The 20,735-nt window shown below is 41.8% G+C and overlaps 1 protein-coding gene and 1 pseudogene across 4 annotated transcripts in view; both read right to left on the bottom strand.

The window, feature by feature from the left end:
* The window catches only part of LOC110504061 (neurofibromin), a 127,875-nt gene extending 120,882 nt beyond the window's left edge, over positions 1 to 6,993 (bottom strand). For all 4 annotated transcript variants that reach the window (XM_036962075.2, XM_090218791.1, XM_090218792.1 and 1 more), the window contains exon 1: positions 6,687 to 6,993. In XM_036962075.2, the coding sequence (XP_036817970.1) occupies positions 6,687 to 6,746 (60 nt within the window). In that variant the 5' untranslated portion in view covers positions 6,747 to 6,993. The remainder of the gene's footprint in view (positions 1 to 6,686) is intronic.
* A 10,407-nt stretch (positions 6,994 to 17,400) lies between these two features.
* LOC110503380 (gap junction delta-2 protein pseudogene) lies at positions 17,401 to 18,599 on the bottom strand (annotated as a pseudogene).
* Between the last annotated feature and the right edge of the window lie 2,136 nt (positions 18,600 to 20,735).

Genomic DNA, 20,735 nt, shown 5'->3' with positions numbered 1-20,735 from the left:
ATGAGACTCAATTTCCTGATGCTGGTTTAATATGTTAGGGAGCAAGTTATTGATGTCCTGATGCAGGTTTATAATGTTTGGGAGTAGCTTATTGATATCGTGATGCAGGTTTATAATGTTATGGAGCAGCTTATTGATATCGTGATGCAGGTTTATAATGTTATGGAGCAGCTTATTGATGTCCTGATGCAGGTTTATAATGTTATGGAGCAGCTTATTGATGTCCTGATGCAGGTTTATAATGTTATGGAGCAGCTTATTGATGTCCTGATGCAGGTTTATAATGTTATGGAGCAGCTTATTGATGTCCTGATGCAGGTTTATAATGTTATGGAGCAGCTTATTGATGTCCTGATGCAGGTTTATAATGTTATGGAGCAGCTTATTGATGTCCTGATGCAGGTTTATAATGTTATGGAGCAGCTTATTGATGTCCTGATGCAGGTTTATAATGTTATGGAGCAGCTTATTGATGTCCTGATGCAGGTTTATAATGTTTGGGAGCAGCTTATTGATGTCCTGATGCTGGTTTATAATGTTATGGAGCAGCTTATTGATGTCCTGATGATGGTTTATAATGTTAGGGAGCAGCTTATTGATGTCCTGATGCTGGTTTATAATGTTATGGAGCAGCTTATTGATGTCCTGATGATGGTTTATAATGTTATGGAGCAGCTTATTGATGTCCTGATGCTGGTTTATAATGTTATGGAGCAGCTTATTGATGTCCTGATGATGGTTTATAATGTTAGGGAGCAGCTTATTGATGTCCTGATGATGGTTTATAATGTTATGGAGCAGCTTATTGATGTCCTGATGCTGGTTTATAATGTTAGGGAGCAGCTTATTGATGTCCTGATGCTGGTTTATAATGTTAGGGAGCAGCTTATTGATGTCCAGTACTCATAGCAAAGTTTTTGCTCCAGGGACTGAGACATTTCTCACCATTGAACGTCCCAATACAACGGCCAGAGAAGGGAATGGATAAATCTGCCCATTTCTACCCCTTACACAGTTCGTTGAACCTTTCAAGGGCCCACGAGAAGCAGGATAACGTACGCCTTTGATTACCAGAGATGGGGCACGGCCTGCTGTGGGATGTCTGGACCTGTCAGATCAAGAGAGGAGGAACCAGTGCAGGAAAGCCATTCCTTATGTCAATCTGCTCAGAACATCTCACAGTCCCTCCCTTGATTTGCTTGCTAAGAATAGCAACTTCATTCCTGTAATCCTCACTAGCAAACAATTGCCACAATGGAACTCCAGATTGTCAACATTGTCCCGGACAAGAGCGTAATACACTCAGCTTCTAAAGCACTGGAAATGATTGTTCGCTATTCCAAGCGAAGTGGGCTACATTGTAACCGAGCTAGCTAGCTGGCTAGCAGAAGGTGTTGACACAAACACCTATGAACAAAATAAAAATAAGAAAATCAACAGGCCAAAGCAACAGGTCGGGGCGCAGGAGGTATCAGAGTTTGTGACAGGAAATATGGCAATTCTGGGCTCTGAGGACAAATACTACTAGGTTGAGGTACTTCTTTCTCATTGATCTAGTACAGCACATTGGCATCCACCAACCTCTCTGGGGGAGCATTTTTACATGTATAACAACCAAGTCAATTTAGGAATCTGAAGTTGCAAACAACTGTGATTTAGACTTAGTGTTCAATGTTCACAACCCTTTCATTGTTTCCAGACAAAATAAGAAAGGTTCACACAGAAAATCTGATTCTGAGCATGAACTTCCCGTCATAAAGCGAACACATAAAATCCTATGACTTACAGCCCCCATCATCAACTGGCGGACAATGTTCGGACCCAGAACGGGGTCAAAATATATATAGTGTGTATTCAGACCCCTCGACTTCCTCCACATTTTGTTACATCAATTTTAGAAGGCTGTAATTGTTTTTCCCCCCATCAATCTACACACAATACCGCATAATAAAAAAAGTTACCTTTTGCTAATTTATATATTTATTTTTAAAACGGAAATATCACATTGACATAAGTATTCAGACCCTTTCGTCCGTACTTTGTTGAAGCACCTTTGGCAGCAACTACAGCCTCGAGTGTTCTTGGGTATGACGCCACAAGCATAGCACACCTGTATTTGGGGTGTTTCTCCCATTCTTCTCTGCAGATCCTCTCAAGCTCCGTCAGGTTGGATGGGGAGCTTCTCTTCACAGCTATTTTCAGGTCACTCCAGAGATGTATGATTTGGTTCAAGTCCAGGCTCTGGCTGGGCCACTCAAGGACATTCAGAGACTTGTCCTGAAGCCACTCGTGCATTGTCTTGACTTGTGCTTAGGGTCATTGTCCTGTTGGAAAGTGAACCATTGCACCAATCTGAGGTCCTGAGCACTCTGTAGTCGGTTTTCATCAAGGATCTGGCTGTACTTTTCTCCATTCATCTTTCACTCGATCCTGACTAGTCTCCCAGTCACTGCCACTGAAAACCATCCCTACAGAATGATGCTGCCACCACGCTTCACTGTAGGGATGGTGCCAGGCTTCCTCCAGACGTGACTCTTTGCATTCAGGCCGAAGAGTTCAATCTTGGTTTCATCAGACCAGAGTATCTTGTTTCTCACGGTCAGAGTCTTTAGGTGCCTTTTGCAAACTCCAAGCGGGTTGTCATTTACCTTTTACTGAGGAGTGGCTTCCGTCTGGTCACTCCACCATAAAGGCCCGATTGGTGGAGTGCTGCAGAGACGGTTGTCCTTCTGGAACGTTCGGGTTATTGGTCACCTACCGGACCAAGGCCCTTCTGCGCCAATTTCTCAGTTGGCGGGGCAGCCAACTATAGGAATTGTCTTGGTGGTTCCAAACTTCTTCCATTTAAGAATGATGGAGGCCACTGTGTTCTTTGGGACCTTCAATGCTGCAGACATTGTCTGTACCCTTTCCCCATATCTGTGCCTCGACACAATCCTGTCTCGGAACTCTACGGACAATTCCTTCGACCTCAAGGCTTGGTTTTTGCTCTGACATGCACTGTCAACTGTGGAACTTTATATATATATATATACAACAAGGACACTCAATGAAAACAGGATGCACCTGAGCTCAATTTCGAGTCTCATAGCAAAGTGCCTGAATACTTAAGTAAATAAGGTATCAGTTTTTTTTATATATATACATTTGCTTTTAATTTTTTTTTTTAAACTGTTTTCGCTTTGTAATTATGGGATATTGTGTGTAGACTGCTAAGGAAAATGTTTTATTTAATACATTTTATGATGAGGCTACACTGTATATTTATTGTATTTTTTTTACTTAGTCAGGCTTCAACCCCTGGTATCATATAAACACGCAAGACATGGAAGAATGCATAGAATTCCAGGAAATTAGCTTTAAAAACAGCAGCAAAAATCTCTGCCACATGCAAAATGTGTAGAATTGTGGGAAATTGACTTTGAAACTGAAACATTCTCTCAACGCCAACAAGAGAGGTGTGAACAGTTTGGGGTTGTGAGGTGGGGGTTTGTTACTACGCCAATAAATGTTATTATCCACCTGGACCTTTGACACCTTGGAAATGTGTGTGACCCGACCTTCTCAAATAGTACTCGAGTACCCCTGACTTAGAGGCCTCTAAATAGTCTTAACACAAGGTGGCTTTAATCACTTATTATATTTTCATCAAACTGTAATAAGCCGAGCAGAGCCGCTAAGTCTGGGTACAATACCCCTCTGTAGCCTCTGAAACCAGAGGCCCAGAACCTACCCAAACTGAACACAAAGTGCTGATATTCCCTTTCGAAAAGGCAAATAAAAAGGAGGTATGAGAGAGAGTCTTATACCTGAAGTTGTACTGGAGTTGAGGGCAGTTGACAGTGCGCGATGGCACTTAAAGCAAGTTTAGGCTAAATCCAAACCATTGCATAGTGCAAACTCTGGTAGCCCTAAACTAGGCCTAACCCTTTTCAAGTATATTTGTAGAACAGCTTTCACTAAAATGAGTCTTAAGTGAAGAATTTCTGGCAGCATTACTTGCACTGCAGCATGGTTACAAGAACCATCCCAACAGAACCATCTGTTTCAGTCCCTTTGGCAGGGGTCTTTGATGACCAAAACAGACAAAGCCCAGTTTCCAATGGATGAAATTGAAAACCAGAGCTGCTCTACAGACATATCAGCTCTCAAGCAACATAAAATACTCCAGCTGACTTGCTGGAAAGTTTACAACCTTACAATATGAAAAAAGGTGACTGATAATGACTCCGGATGAGAAAGTTAGGGACAACAGACAGTGTAAAAAATGATTGATGGACTGGCTAGACTACCTGACCCAATGATTCACAGCTTAAAGCGCAAGTTCATTAGAGGAATCTTTGGCACCCTTAAAGGGATAATCTATCAATTCTGGACAATAGCATATGCTGTATATTGAAAGTTACATATACTACATGACCAAATGTATGTAGACACCTGCTTGTCACACATCTCATTTCAAAATCATGGGCATTAATAGGGAGTTGGTCCCCCCTCTTCTGCTATAACAGCCTCCACTCTTCTGGGAAGGATTTCCACTAGATGTTCTCACATTGCTGCTGGGACTTGCTTCCATTTAGCCACAATAGCATTAGTGAAGTCGGGCACTGATGTTGGGCGATTTGGCCTGGCTCGCAGTCGGCGTTCTAATTCATCCCAAAGGTGTTTGATGGGGTTGAGTTAACGGCTCCTTGCAGGCAAATCAAGTTCTTCCACACCGATCTCGACAAAGCATTTCTGTATGGACCTCACTTTGTGCTCAGGGGCATTGTCATGATGAAACAGGAAAGGACCTTCCCCAAATTGTTGCCACAAAGTTGGAACCACAGAATCGTCTAGAATGTATGCTGTAGCGTTAAGATTTCCCTTCAGTGGAACTAAGGGGCCTAGACCAAACAATGAAACAGCCCCAGACCATTATTCTTCCTCCACCAAACTTTACCATTGGCACTATGCATTCAGGCAGGTAGCGTTCTCCTGGCATCTGCCAAACCCAGATTCGTCCGTCAAACTGCCAAATGGTGAAGCATTTTTCATCACTCCAGAGAACGCGTTTCCATGGCTCCAGAGTCCAATGGCGGCGAGCTTTACACCCCTCCAGCCGACGCTTTGCATTGTGATCTTAGGCTTGTGAGCGGCTGCTCGGCCATGGAAACCCATTTCATGAAGCTCCCAACTAACAGTTCCTGTGCTGACAATTCTTCCAGAGGCAGTTTGGAACATGGTAATGAGTGTTGCAACAGAGGACAGACAATTTCTTGGCACAACACGTTTCAGCGGTCCCGTTGTCTGAGCTTGTGTGGCCTACCACTTCACGGCTGAGCCATTGTTGTTCCTAGACATCTCCACTAAACAATAGCAGCACTTACAGTTGACCGGGGCAGCTCTAGCAGGGCAGAAATTTTACAAACTGACTTGTTGTAAAGATGGCATCCTATGACGGTGCCACGTTGAACATCACTGAGCTCTTCAGTAATGCCATTCTACTGTCAATGTTTGTCTATGGAGATTGCATGGCTGTGTGCTCGATTCTATACACCTGTCAGCAACGGGTATGGCTAATTTGAAAGGGGTGGCCACATTCTTTTGTATATATAGTCTAGCTTGAAAACCTGATTGCTGACAAGCAAAACATTTTGGGACTATGTCAACAATGGACTAATGAAACAAATACCAAAAGATTGTTTTAAGTAGATATTGCTAGATTCTGGCAAATAAAGGAACAGTCCACCCTAAAACTATCACAGTTGCTTAACTTGTCAATGTCACCAACAATCTGTGGTTGTTGGGCGAGCCTTGTAGACTGCTGCTGTGGTGACCACAAGCACATAAGCACACTCAAATCTGTGTTTGATTAAGAAACTCACAGTACTAATATATTACTTTAAGGATGTAGTAATTATAGAAGTAGGTATTATACAAAAACGTATGTCTGCCAATTAGTACAGATCCATAATGCTTTTTTATCTTAGTATTGAGGCCTTTACCTCAGAGCAGAAACATGGCCAGGTTGCAAACCCACATTCGGTAACATGACTGTTGGCTGACAGCATGCAAGGAGCGTGCTTTCTTCGTTTTTTTTCACTGCATGTGACATAACAGGGAGGGAGGCATATGTCCATTCAGTTGACTCAAACCTAATAAAACTAGTAACAAGGTGCAAGGTAACAAGCTAGAGTACTTCATTTGAATCATTTTATATTAATCAGTGCATGTCACACCTCATTTGTTTACAATTAGCTAACTTTATGAGTAGCTAGCTGGTAGTGACATCTTTTCCCCAAATTGTCTGGCAGAATTAGTCAATATTAGCCGTTGTGTGCAACCTCTATTAACAGTCCTAGCTATACCAACACCCAAAATCTATGTAACATGAAAATGCATGTTTAGTTGGCTAGCTAGCTAGTTACATGCGTAGTTAACTAGTTAGCTTGCTAACTGAAAGTAACTTGCACGTTTGTTACACAATCTAAACCACAGATAAAAATGTGTCGTAACGTTTATTAACGTTACTTTGTCTATATACTAGTACCAACCTACCTACTGTACTCAACAAGAAAGCAGGATAGCATAAACTTTGCGATTGCAGAAATAAGTTAGCTACAGACACAAGCCATCTACAAAAGATTAACTGGTTGCAGCTAACTAACGTTACTCCCACTTCCAACTCATAAACACTTTATTACCTGCTCGTCGAATCTATTTATCACGGCCTGAACCCATTCCACTGGTTTATGTGCCGCCATGGCCGAGCGGATGGAGACCGCTAATGAGTGCTTGCAATTCCCAATACGAATGTGGACGTTCGTGGCGATGTTAAGCCCGAAATAAATCCCCAAACCGCTGTCTAAAAAAGACAGTACGGGTTGGTTATTTTTCCCTTTGAGCAAGCTTTACCATGCCGCCATGACACACAACCGGAAGTCTTCCCAGTGAAACCGATAGGGTCAGGAGACAGCTGAGCAAAGATGCGCGTGCGTCGCTTGTTGATGTGGAAGGTCGGCAAGAATAGGATTCACACAAACATTGGCAAGGCAATATAATGTAACGTTGTAACATATAACTAACTAGCTAGCTTGATTTGCTACCATGTGGAACGTGTATGCTACCATATGTTACTTAAAATATTTAAAAATATTATACAATTACATCCAAGAATTCTGGTTCTCTTCTCACAACACAAGTCACTCAGATAGCCAGTAACATGCTGCAGGTGCATTTGGCATTTGAAAAAACTATAGCCGTGCAGTGCTACATAATGAGGAATGAATCTGTATCATAAAAGTGTGTTGCAATATTCAGTCTTTTTTCGCTTCAAATACACACACACATGCTAGGGACAAATGTGTAGGCTACTTGTCCAGAAAGGTTTGTGCTGTGGAAGTGGATCTGCAGCAAAAGTATACCTTTACTACCATCTACAGGTCAAAGGTCACACTACCATACAGAAAATGTAAATGCAGGCTATCCACAGAAGACTGAAATTTGAGTGTTTCTCTTGAGAAGTTTAACCAGTTCATTCCCTTCTCACTGAGTGTCCGGCAACATTTATTATTTTATTTGTTGTAAATTAAGTGTGGTTTATTTTACAGGACATTTATTTTACAGTGAATCATTGATATATGCTTGAATGTTGGTTGTGGGACATATCTGAAGTGCTATGTGTGTGTGTTCCATTAATCACACTAATGCCAGGGTGTGTGTGTGTGTGTGTGTGTGTGTGTGTGTGTGTTGGCATGTTCTACACAGTATTCCAGACAACATTACTCTGCTTTGCATACAATGTGATTATTACTGCATAATAGACTACCATGTATTTTCTTTTTTTTTTCAATTTAAAGTTTTATTAAGTTCTCTTGTTTTTCAATCAACCAACAAAACACATTCCACATTCATAATACAAGTTTTTTTGGGGGTATATATATATATATATATATATATATACACACACATCCATACATACACACAGATACACATACGTACACATATACATATATACATTCACACCCATACACACACACATATCCTACATACCTACACGTACTCACAAATTTAAAAAAATAAAACACACAAAAAACATATAGAAAACTTGCAGCAGCTATCAAGGTTCTTATTAACTATTTCTAGCCTTCGCTGAGACGACGAGCCAATAATTCGTTTTTAGGTTTTACAGCACCTTACATAACATGTGTATACAATATACAATGAAATAGGAGGAAACTGACTCGAGTTTCTACTCATGTGATCAATTTGGATATAAAAATAGGGTGAAGGTCTAAGCAATGCAGCACATTTCCCTAGTCACCCCGTTCACTCTGTCCAGTTTGAAATATAGTTGAATAGTGGAGACCAGAGTCTATCAAACTTGGGCTGTCTCTTGTGGAGGTCATAAGTGAGCTTTTCAAGAGGGAGAAAGTCAACAATCTGGTCAATCCACATTTTAAATGTAGGAGGGGTATTAGAGGCCCACAATAGAATAATACATTTCTTAGCAAAGTATGTAATAGTCATAAGCAAATTTTCTCTGTCAGGATCAAGAGCAAAGTCCTGCTGGGCATTAAGAAAATAGATGCACGGGGTCATATCAAACTGTACATCTAGTATTTTCTGTGCAGCAGTATGTATAGATTGCCAGAATCTGGCAATCTCTCTACAGCTCCAAAATACATGCATATAGGTTCCACTTTCAGAGGTACATCTTTTACAGTTAGGAGACATATCTGTTTTCATTCTATGGAGTCTCAAAGGAGTGTAATAAAATGTGTACAACAATTTGTAATTAGATTATTTCATTTTTACATTAGTAGAGGTGCAGTATACCCTGTTACAAACCTCCGCCCATAACTCATCACTGATAGTCAGACCAAGGTCCTTTTCCCAAATTATTTTCAAAGGAGTAAAGGAGGAGCCTCCTTTCTCAGAAAGGAGTCTATAGATGTAAGATATTTTGCCTTTAATGGATTGTGCTGTGACAAGAAGGGTTTCAACTTCATTCAACTGAGTTCTAAACCTCCTCTTGGAAGTAAATGAGGAAATTACATGTCTAATTTGAAGATATTTTAAAATAATGGGATCTTGGCACATTGACTTCACTGCAGAGCTCTTGAAAGGATTTCAGTGTAGTGGTTTTCTGATGAAATAGGTCTGAAAAGGTCCTGATTCCTAGAGTATGCCAAAGATTAAAGTTGGCATCCCTCAGGGCTTTTGGCAAGTCTGGGTTGCCTACTATAGGCGAGTGAGAACCTATTTGGGAGGAAATGCCCAGGTATTTCTTACAGTCCCTCCACGCTAGTAGGGTGCTGTAAATCACAAAGGTTTTGGCTATGTTGCCCACTTCACTAAAGTTATTAATGAATATAATTGAGCTTAAGGGCAATGAACCACAGGATTGGGCTTCTATCTGAATCCACGTTGACTCCTGTCTGTTTGTGATCCATGTTAGCATGTTGCGGATTTGGGCAGACCAGTAGTACAATTGAAGGGAGGGAAGGGCAAGACCACCCTTAGATTCAGGTTTTCGATAGAGTGGAAAACTTGATCCTAGGTTTTTTATTGCCCCATATAAATTTGGGGATGCTTTGGTTAGTTGTTTTGAAAAAGGAAACTGGGAGATAGCATGGGAGCATCTGAAATAAGTAGTTCAGTCTAGGGAGGACATTCATACGGATGACATTAATTCTTCCTACTAAGCTAATTGGGAGGGAGATCCAGGTTTGGAGATCGTTCTTGATTCGATCCAGGAGCAGAAGATCATTTTCCTTGAAAAGGCTATTCAGATCTGGTGTTATGAAGATCCCGAGGTATTGAAACCCCTGTGTTTTCCATTGGAAAGGACATAGTGTCTTCATACAGCTGGTGAGTGTAATATTGAGAGGGCAGATAGTGGATTTGTTAAAATTTATCTTATAACCTGTAAATTTGCCATACTGAGCAATTGTGTCTAAAATGAGAGGGAGGGATTTCTCAGGGTTGGATATGTAGAGCAAGACATCATCCACGTAAAGTGAAATTTGTGCTGCAGGCCGCCTGCAGAAACACCCATAATATTTGTTTTGCTCCTTATCAGCTCTGCCAGAGGCTCCGCCCCCAACAAGTAGAGCAGGGGGGACAGTGAGCACCCTTGTCTTGTGCCCCGTTCCAGAGGGAATCTGTCAGAGTTCAGTCCATTAGTAGTCACCATGGCATTTGGATGAGAGTATAGTGATTTGATCCATTTAATAAAATTTGGGCCCATATTGAACTTTTCTAAGACTGAAAACAGAAAGCTCCACTCCATCCTGTCAAACACCTTCTCAGCATCCAGTGAAGCCAGCAGGACAGGTGTCTTCTGTGCGTTTACTTGATCAATAATATCAAAAAGACGGCGAATGTTATCAGAAGAGTATCTGTCTCTAATAAATCCAGTTTGGTCCGCTTTTATTATTTTGGGAAGAAGAGTGTTTCGTCTTTTGGCGAGCAATTTGGTAATTATTTTATAGTCGAAATCCAACAAGCTTATGGGCCGGAAGGACGAGCAGGATAAGGGGTCCTTGTCCTTTTTGAGCAACACTGTAATGCGAGCTGTGTCCATTGAGTCTGGGAGAACTCAGTTTTTGCAAAAATCCTCCAGCATTGGCATGAAGATAGGGCAAAGCTGGGGCCAAAAAGCTTTGTAGAACTGTCTGGGGAATCCATCTGGGCCTGGGGACTTGTTAGGTGGCATGGAGGTAATTGCCTCCAGGATCTCCTCAGGAGTGAAGGGGGAGTTGAGATCTTCTTGGTCGGTCTCTGATAGTTTAGGTAGCGAGATTCCCTCTAGGAAAGAGTGGAGTTCTGCCTCCGTGTGTTTTCTCTCAGAGATACAGTATATAGTTTGCAGTAAAAATCATGAAAAGTTAAATTGATATTTTTTGGGTCATATGTGACCTCGTCCTCTGCTGTTCGGATAGCCATGATTGTACGCTCTGACTGCTCCTTTTTTAATTGGTAAGCAAGCAATCTACTGGGCCTATTGCTATACTCATGGTATATCTGTTTAGTAAAGAAAACTTTTTTTTATCTCCCGAGTGTAGTCCATATTCAGTTTGGCTTTGGATGCTTTAAGATGACTCCAGGAGGTGCTGTCTGGGGATTGTTTATGTATTTTTTCACAGCATTCCAGCTCCCTCTCAAGATCTAGTCTGTGTGCTTCCATTGCTTTTTTCTTAGATGAAGCATATGCAATTAGATTACCTCTTAGTGTGGCTTTAGCAGCGTCCCACATTGTGGCCGGAGAAACAGGAGAATCTTTGTTGTCTTGTGTGTAGTTGTCTATCCATGTAGTTACCAATGTATGGAACGCTTCGTTTGATAGCATGGAGGTGATGAATTACCAGCTCTTTGACCTCGGGATGTTTTTGCAGAGGTCAAAGCGGAGGTGGACAAAGGCTTGATCTGAAAGTGCTATGGGTCCGATTGTACATGTGGCTGAATTTATGAAACTCTTTGGGATAAAAATGTAATCTATACGGGAGTAGGTGTTATGGACATTAGAGTAGTATGTATAGTCCATAAATGAGCTATTAGTCTCTCTCCAGATATCTATCAGTCCCATCTCTTTAGTAAGAGAGTTCAACATCTTTGCAGATCTAGGATTTGTGGTGGGGACTTGAGATTATTTGTCTAGGGTTGGGTTAAGGGTACAATTAAAATCTCCGGCCACCACGCCAAAGGAAACACAATGCTCATTGAGCCGGGTTATCATTTTTGACATGAAGGCAGAAATATCTGTGTTAGGGGCGAATATGTTTAAGATAGTAAGTAATTGGTTGACCATAGTGACCCAGTTATCAAAATAAATCTCCCCTCCGGATCAGATATGTTTTTGTCAATTATGACTGGAATTTTTTTATGGATAAGTATGGCTGTGCCTCTACTATTTGATTTGAAAGATGAGAAATACACCTGTCCCACCCAAGCTTGGCATGTTCAGCATCACAGAGGTGTGTCTCTTGTAATAGCGCGATGTCTGCTTTTTCCTTTTTTAGAGCACATAGTATGTTTTTCCGTTTTATTGCATGCCCTAGACCATGGCAGTTCCATGTCAATAGATTTAAGGTACTAGTCATCGTCATCGAACAGTAATCGAACTTTAGTGCAAGTCATCTCTGGGTAAAAGTGGATAGTAGTTACAGCTGCGTTCACATAAAAGGAAAATAAATGGTGTACATAAAATAATAATCTCTGAACACCCCAGCCGAGTTCCCAAACAACTCGACACATCCCGTTGGATCTATTACCCCCCCCCCCCCCCCCTATCATACCTTGAAGGCAGAACTCAGCGTGTCAGAGTGAGCAATGAGCTGTCGCCCACTCTCAGCTATGATGTGGGCGTGCCCCACAGGGTCAATGCTAGGGCCCCTCCTGTTCAGCCTGTACATTAATGATCTGCCTTCTGTCTGTAGTGGGTCTGAAGTTCAAATGTATGCAGATGATACAGTGATATATGTGCATGCAAAGAGCAAGCAACAAGCTGCACAAGAACTGACAACTGCATTGGTACAGGTTGCAAAGTGGCTCAGTGACTCATGTTCGCATTTCAATGTGAAGAAAACTGTCTGCATGTTCTTCACAAAGAGGGCAATTGATGCTACTGAGCCAGATGTCTATGTGTCAGAGGAGAAGCTCCAGGTGGTATCTGATTTTAAGTACCTTGGCATCATACTTGATTCCAACCTCTCTTTTAAAAAGCAGGTAAAAAAAGTAAAAAAGGTAACTCAAATAACCAAATTCAACCTTGCTCATTTCCGATTTATACAAAATTGTTTGAATACAGAGGTAGCAAAACTGTACTTGTGCTTGATAGGAAGCCCAATAGCCATAATCACTGTTACATCCTCAGAAAGCATGAGCCCCTGAGTTGGAAAATTATTGTGCAATACACTGATGCATGTCTTGTATTCAAGATCCTAAATGGCCTGGCCCCCCCTCCACTCAGTACTTTTGTTAAACAGAAAACCCAAACATATGGCAGCAGATCTACAAGGTCTGCCATGAGAGGTGACTGTATAGTTCACTTAAAGAAAAGCGCCTTTAGTCAATCTGTTTCTCTGTGAGAGCTTCCCATGTTTGGAATATGCTGCCATCAGACACACAAAACTACACCACCTATCACACTTTCACACAAAAAAACATGGCTAATGGCCAGTCAGACTTGTGAACATAATCCCTACTTCTGTATTGCAGCTTTCCATGTCGTCTGTTGTCTGTAGCTTGTGAGGTGTGGAAACACTTTCTTGCTTTTATGGATTTCGTCTTGTTGCTTTTTGTGCTATGTTGCTCTGTGTGCATGCTATGTCTTGCTTGTCCTATGCTGCGTGTGCTCACTGCTCATTGATTGTGTCTATTGTTATTGTAATTGTTTTTAATAACCTGCACAGGAACTGCGGTTGAAAATTAGCCGGCTGGCTAAAACTGGCACTTTTACTGAAACGTTGATTAATGTGCACTGTCCCTGTAAAAATAGAAATAAACTCTAACTCAAACTTTTGTTTTTACACTGCTCCTACTCACTGTTTATTATCTATGCATAGTCACTTTACAAATTACCTCGATTAACCTGTACCCCCGCGCACTGACTTGGTACCGGTACCCCCTGTATATAGACTCGTTATTGTTATGTACTGTACATTTCTTGTGTTACCTTGTGATTGATTCGATTTTTCTAACTTTAGTTTATTTAGTAAATATTTTATTAACTCTATTTCTTGAACTGCATTGTTGGTTACGGGCTTGTAAGTAAGCATTTCACGGTAAGGTCAGGTTATTAAAAAGCTGTTTGTCACGCCCTGGCCATAGAGAGGCTTTTATTCTCTATTTTGGTTAGGCCAGGGTGTGACTAGGGTGGGCATTCTATTTTCTTTATTTCTATGTTTTGTGTTTCTATGTTGTGGCCGGGTATGGTTCTCAATCAGGGACAGCTGTCTATCGTTGTCTCTGATTGGGAACCATACTTAGGTACCTGTTGCCCACATGGGTTTTGTGGGTAGTTGTTTTCTGTATGGTTAGTTTCCTTACAGAACTGTTTGTTTTCCTCTTTGTTATTTTTTGTTTTAGTGTTCTGATTTTAATAAAATATCATGAACACGTCTCACGCTGTGCTTTGGTCCAGAACATTCACAGGAAGAGGATCGTTACACTGTTGTATTCAGCGCATGTGACAAATTACATTTGATTTGATTTGAAGGGCAGAGCCCATCTGTTTTGAGACCCACATTTTTAACATTTTGGGGGCTTGCCTGTTTTGCCTGTTATTTTGGCATTAATACGTGTCACATATCCTTTTGCAAACAATGGCAAAAAATGTATATCATTGAGTTAATAAAGCTGCATACAAACATGGTCTCTTTTTACTTTCTTGAGTAACGCAGCTCTTAAATGCAGGTGTTTCAGCCTAGCTCAGGGCTTTCTGTGGTGGTGGGGCAAGCCAGCAGAAAATATGGAGCGTTGCGTCGTGATTGGCTCAGTGTTCTGCCACTGATGGGGACACTACTTCACCTCCAAGTCGAAGGGTAGAGCTAGAAAATTCTAGCCCCTTGGGTGCTGCCATAGAGTTACATTACAAGTGCCCATCCAAGAAGGCTCAAGGTCATTGGCCACAGATAAAATGAAGTCAAATCACGTTATATGTACAGTAGCGTTGATTGGATTGATCATGTCAGCATCTGTAACGGCTGTCTTGAGTGGAAGAAAGAGAGGACCAAAGCGCAGCGTGGTTAGTGTTCATCATTTTAATGGAAAACTGAACACTTCAAAAACACAAAACAACAAAGTGACAACCGAAACAGTTCTATCTGGTGCAGACACACAAAGACTGAAAATAACCACCCACAAAACAGAGGTGGAAAAAGGCTACCTAAGTATGATTCTCAATCAGAGACAACTAACGACACCTGCCTCTGATTGAGAACCATACTAGGCCGAACACAGAAACCAAACATAGAAAAACAAACATAGACTGCCCACCCCAACTCACGCCCGGACCATATAAACAAAGACAAAACAAAGGAACTAAGGTCAGAACGTGACAGTACCCCCACCCCCCCCCAAAGGTGCGGACTCCGCCCGCAAAACTTGAACCTATAGGGGAGGGTCAGGGTGGGCGTCTGTCCGCGGTGGCTGCTCTGGCGCGGGACATGGACCCCACTTCACCACAGTTTTTGTCCGCCTCCTCAACCGCCCCCGTGGCCTCTTACGAGCGGCGACTGGGGACCCTAGCCGTGGGTCCCGAATGGACGGGAGACTCCGGGCAGCGCCGGACAGGCGGGAGACTCCAGCAGCTCCGGAGTGAAGGCTGATTCTGGCATCGCCTGGCTGACTGACGGCTCTGGCGGCTCCTGGCTGGCTGGCGGTGGATGCATGCAACATCTGAGCAGGGGAACAAGACCTATATCTACATGGGACACATTCTTTTCACAGCACTTCAATACAGAAAAGATTTCGTAGCAGGTTAGGAGAGCTTTTTCGCTAACCTTAACCCTTTTCCTAACCTTAACCTCAGTCTCCTAACCTGTAACATGAATTCTCCTAACCTGCTACGAAAAAGTAACTTAGATATTGAAGTGCCTTGAAAAGAGTGTTTCCCATATCTACACACCAACTTCTAAGAGAGTACCAAACCTTTCTGCCAATAACAGCTAGTTTTCCATTTTCCTCTCCACACTCAGACCACTCCCAGACAGTCCTAGCAAAATTTTAGCTTGAGAAACATGTTTTGCTAAAAAGCTGTTTTTGTGGAAATGTATTACAGTAATTTACTTAATTGTTACCCAGAAATGATTTGATATTGAAATAAAAATGGCTGCATTTAACCTTTAAACCTCCACGGGATTGGTGTCCCCCCCGCGGAACTGTTGAGCTAACATAGGCTAATGTGATTAGCATGAGGTTGTAAGTAACAAAAAAAATCCCAGGACATAGACATATGGGAAGAAAGCTTAAATTCTTGTTAATCTAACTGCACTCTCCAATTTACAGTAGCTATTACAGTGAAATAATACCATGCTATTGTTTGAGGAGAGTGCACATTTATGAACTTGAACATTTATTAATAAAGGAATTAGGAACATTTGAGTCTTGATACAACATTTTGAACAGTAATGCAATGGTTCATTGGATCAGTCTAAAACTTTGCACATGCACTGCTGCCATCTAGTGGCCAAAATCGAAATTGCACCTGGGCTGGAATAATACATTATGGCCTTTCTCTTGCATTTCAAAGATGATGATACAACAACAACAAAACACGTTTTTTTTTATTGTATTATCTTTTACCAGATCTAATGTGTTATATTCTCCAACATTAATTTCACATTTCCACAATCTTCAAAGTGTTTCCTTTCAAATGGTATCAAGAATATGCATATCCTTGCTTCAGGTCTTGAGCTACAGGCAGTTAGATTTGTAATTTTAGGCGAAAATTGAAAAAAAGGGTCTGATCCTCACAGATATGTGCACCAGATATTTACATTTTAGAATGTATTTCATCAAGAAAGTACGTTATACATGTCTTTTTTAATCTTACTCTTAATTACAAATTATTTATTTGGCTGTGGTTCATTTGATTTTCAGCACAACCCTGTTTGATAACTTAAAGTATTATAGTGACCTCTTGTGGTCAAAAACTAAACTCATTCAAATGCAGGTTTTCCATACACTGTCTTGTCAAACAGTGCAATGTTTGATTGTTGAAATTACATTCTTCTAAAATTCTTACACTTCTGGATGAGAAATACAAGTCACTGTTCCAATACTGTTTGATTCTGCCGTTTTTGAAATATTATGGGCAAATATGAGAGCATTTGAGATTGGGACACCAACTATAAACATTTCAGTTATTCTTCGATAATTTCAACATTAATTACTAAAGATCTATACACATACATACCATGCAAATATCAATAAAAAGAGGCACACATGCTACAAATAGTTAGTTGACTACCCACCAGTCAATCAGATTAGATTATTCTGAAAATAATAATGTTATAAGAGACAAAGTCCCTTTAGACAACATAAATGACTGTGTGCACACAGGTCAAAACTACTCTGCCAGCTATGTATTTCAACAATTACAAGGAATTATTGAAAAGTATCCTACAAACATTGTTAGAATGAGAAAACGTGTCATGTTTTATCAAACAGGTGTGTTTGTATTGAAGAACCCTGAGATTGTGTACAGTAGGACTTATGTGTGAACAGACTGAAGATAATGACTGTAAACTGAACGTATACAATTTTCCAGCAAAATGTTTTACTTTTCTGTCTTTTCAAACTCAGGAACAGTTTGAATGTTCTTTATGTAATTTAGGCTATAGTATGGATGTTAAAGCTAAATCTTTCTTTCTGAATCAGGAGTATACTCTTATTCTCCAAATGCCCAATCTGAGCAACCTATGCTATAAACTCTCTTTCCCTTTGTTGTTTCAAAAGTGGAAAATGCTACATCTGAGAATCACACAGAATGGGCCTTTCACAGCCAAGACTTCTTAGTTCGTCCCATCTTGGCCATGTTTGCCAGTTGAACCTTAACCCGGTCCCTCTCTTCCGGAGTCCTCTTGGAGGTGCACTCCACAGTAGAATCGGTCTCAAAGGTGATGGCTGGGACATGAGTGAGCAGGTGGCCCCCAGCCTTCTCCTGGGCCATGGGAGTGGGAGTCTGCAGGACCAGCCTGCCTCTCAGAGAGTGTTTGAGCTGCAGCAACAGAGGGTTGTGGTGGTCGTACAGCCCCACAGGGTCCCTCTCAGGGCGGAAGCAGGTGGAGCAAGTGGAGCACAGTATGCGGAAGATGTAGACCCAGCCCAGAAAGTGCAGCTCTGCGATGTTGAGCACAAAGCAGCCCAGGCTAATGCTGAACATGAAGTTGAGAAAGATTGTCTTCTCAGTGGCACGTGACACGAAGCAGTCTGTGCGGGTGGGGCAGGGGTAGGTCTCGCAGCAGTACAGTTGGGGCACCTTGAAGCCAAACAGGTAGTACTGCCCCACCAGGAAGGTGATCTCCATGACGGAGCGCAGCAGCACGTGCAGGATGTAGATGAGCAGCACCTGGCTGGAGAGCTGAGTGGGGTCCTCCCCCAACTCCCCATAGACCTCCTCCAGCAGTCTCTGCTCCACCCCCTCCGCTTCCTGACCAACCCACTCCTCCCTGTATCCAGGGCAATAGGTGGACATACCAGTCTCCAAGTTCTCCAGCCCTTCCCTTCTCAGCTGCCCAAAGACCTTCTTGGAGGTACGCTCAGCCATCACCTGCCCCCTCTGGATCTCCAGCTTCTCGTCCTTGGCGATCTTGTGCAGGGCGTAAACAATGTAGAAGATGGACGGCGTGGAGACCAAGACGATCTGGAAGACCCAGAAGCGCAGGTGTGAGACGGGGGCGAAGGTGTCGTAGCAGACGTTGTTGCAGCCGGGCTGCAGGGTGTTGCAGGTGAACTTGGACTGCTCATCGCTGTACACCGCGTCCCCCACCAGGGTCACCAGCAGGATGCGGAAGATCAACAGGCAGCATGGTCAGCCAGATCTTGCTGATCACTGTGGAGTGGTTCTGCACCTCGGACAGGAAGCGTCCGAGAATGGACCAGTCTCCCATGGTTTAACCTGGGGGAAGGGGTGGGGAGGTTTGAGAATGGACAAGCGTGTGAATCAGAACCTCTCAGTGCACTGCTACCTAATACAGTAGAGTCCGAATGATTTAGACACCCACATGCTTTTCATTCAAAAACAAGAACATTTCTAAGTGACCCCAAACTTTTGAACGGTAGTGTATGTAAAGTAACATTTTCTACTGTTTTGCAAACAGTGAGAGAAAATGACTTCTTATCTGGTCTAAGATGGTTGAATAAATAATTTTACAAAAAATGTCACTCATTATCTCATTACTTCTCAAACAGCTGTTGATACAGAATAATGCTAGAGTATGCCCATATCAGTGTGGGGGATACAATGCAAAGGAAATTGTAACAGCAGAAAAGTTTTTTCCTCCTTTCCCTTTATCATAACAATTGAAAACATAAACAGAGAAGAACAATCTTAACAATATAGTTAAAAATTCCCTCACCTCTGGATCGTTTGTCTCTTTCCAAACCCAAATCTGTAAAAAATGCTTTGCCATGCAGTCCGCATTGACCATAATTAATATGAGTTCTGTTTTATGGACGATATGAACGGTGTTGAGCCTGATATGGGAAAATAGGCTGACCAGACATATTCCTCCACTTTATCTGAAACTCTCATTGTACTGTGGGGATAAAAAGGCAGCCAATGTACAGTTTAACAAAGATTTAAAAATACAATGGGAGGCACCTTTTCTGAACAGCCGGGATAGTCAAACAATAACAGCAGGGAACAAACTGGAAAAGGAAAACAATGCCAGTTTATGCAAAGGTTCTGCTCTTCGCCAGTTTAAAAAATAACAATTTAGAGAAATGGAAGATCGAACATTTCTCACTTTTACAGATTATGCTCAGTCAATCTTTGAATGAAATGTGATAACATGTGATGGCAAATTAGAGGAATCATCCAGTAGTTTTAGGCTTATATTCACCAGTTATGACTACAGCATTTCTCTTTCTGGAGACCTCTAGTCTTAGTGCTTTGCCCCATCCATTTATAGACCTGACACAGAGATAAAATCTCACAATACATAATGTTCACTAAAATTGTCTTCCAGGAACTGTCTGTACGAAACAGGACTGTGGTATCCTTTCAAATGGTATACTGAAAACACTATAAGCAGCTTGCATCAATGACATATGGATCCAATCCAAGTCTACAGACGAAACACACAGAACAGGTTGTATCTCTATTAAAATAAGTATTTTAAGAGTCTATCCATCCACTTGAATGTCCATCATGGGATCCAATGTAAAGACCAAGCCTCAGTATCCTCTGCAGCATCTGTGTCTCTGCTTCATCGTGATGTAGTCCACCCACTGTGGCTCTGGAACCGAGGACATGAGGACCATTCCCCTGCAGTTGGCGAGGGCAGGAATTCAATTGTTACTTTGTGTGGTTGGGCTGAAAGGCTGGATTAGGTCTCGTCCGTGTGTCATACAGTGCATTCGGAAAGTATTCAGACCCTCTGACTTTTTCCACATTTTGTTATGTTACAGCCTTATTCTAAAATGGATTAAATTATTTATTTTCTCATCAATCTACACACAATACATACCCATAATGACAAAGACAGAACAGGTTTTTAGAATTTTTTACAAATGTATTAAAAATTTAAAACAGAAATAGTATTCAGACCCTTTGCTATGAGAATTGAAATTGATATCAGGTGCAACCTGTTTCCATTGATCATCCTGAGATGTTTCTACAACTTGATTGGAGTCCACCTGTGGTAAATGCAATTGATTGGACATTATTTGGAAAGGCACGCACTTGTCTATATAAGGTCCAACTGTTGACAGTGCATGTCAGAGCAAAAGCCAAGCCATGAGGTCAAAGGAATTGTCCGTAGAGCTCCAAGACAGGATTGTGTCGAGGCACAGACCTGGGGAAGGGTACCAAAACATTTCTGCAGCATTGAAGGTCCCCAAGAACACAGTGGCCATAATTCTCAAATGGAAGAAGTTTGGAACCACCAAGACTCTTCCTAGAGCTGGCCACCCGGCCAAACTGAGCAATTGGGGGAGAAGGGCCTTGGTCAGGGAGGTGACAAAGAACCCGATGGTCACTTCGACAGAGCTCCAGAGTTCCTAAGTGGAGATAGGAGAACCTT

This window comes from Oncorhynchus mykiss, chromosome 24 (genome assembly GCF_057628025.1).
Source record: "Oncorhynchus mykiss isolate SJ-2025 chromosome 24, ASM5762802v1, whole genome shotgun sequence".
In the NCBI taxonomy this organism is placed as follows: Eukaryota; Metazoa; Chordata; class Actinopteri; order Salmoniformes; family Salmonidae; genus Oncorhynchus; species Oncorhynchus mykiss.
The sequence above is the reverse complement of the archived record's forward strand: the minus strand, read 5'-3'. Positions and strand labels throughout refer to the sequence as shown.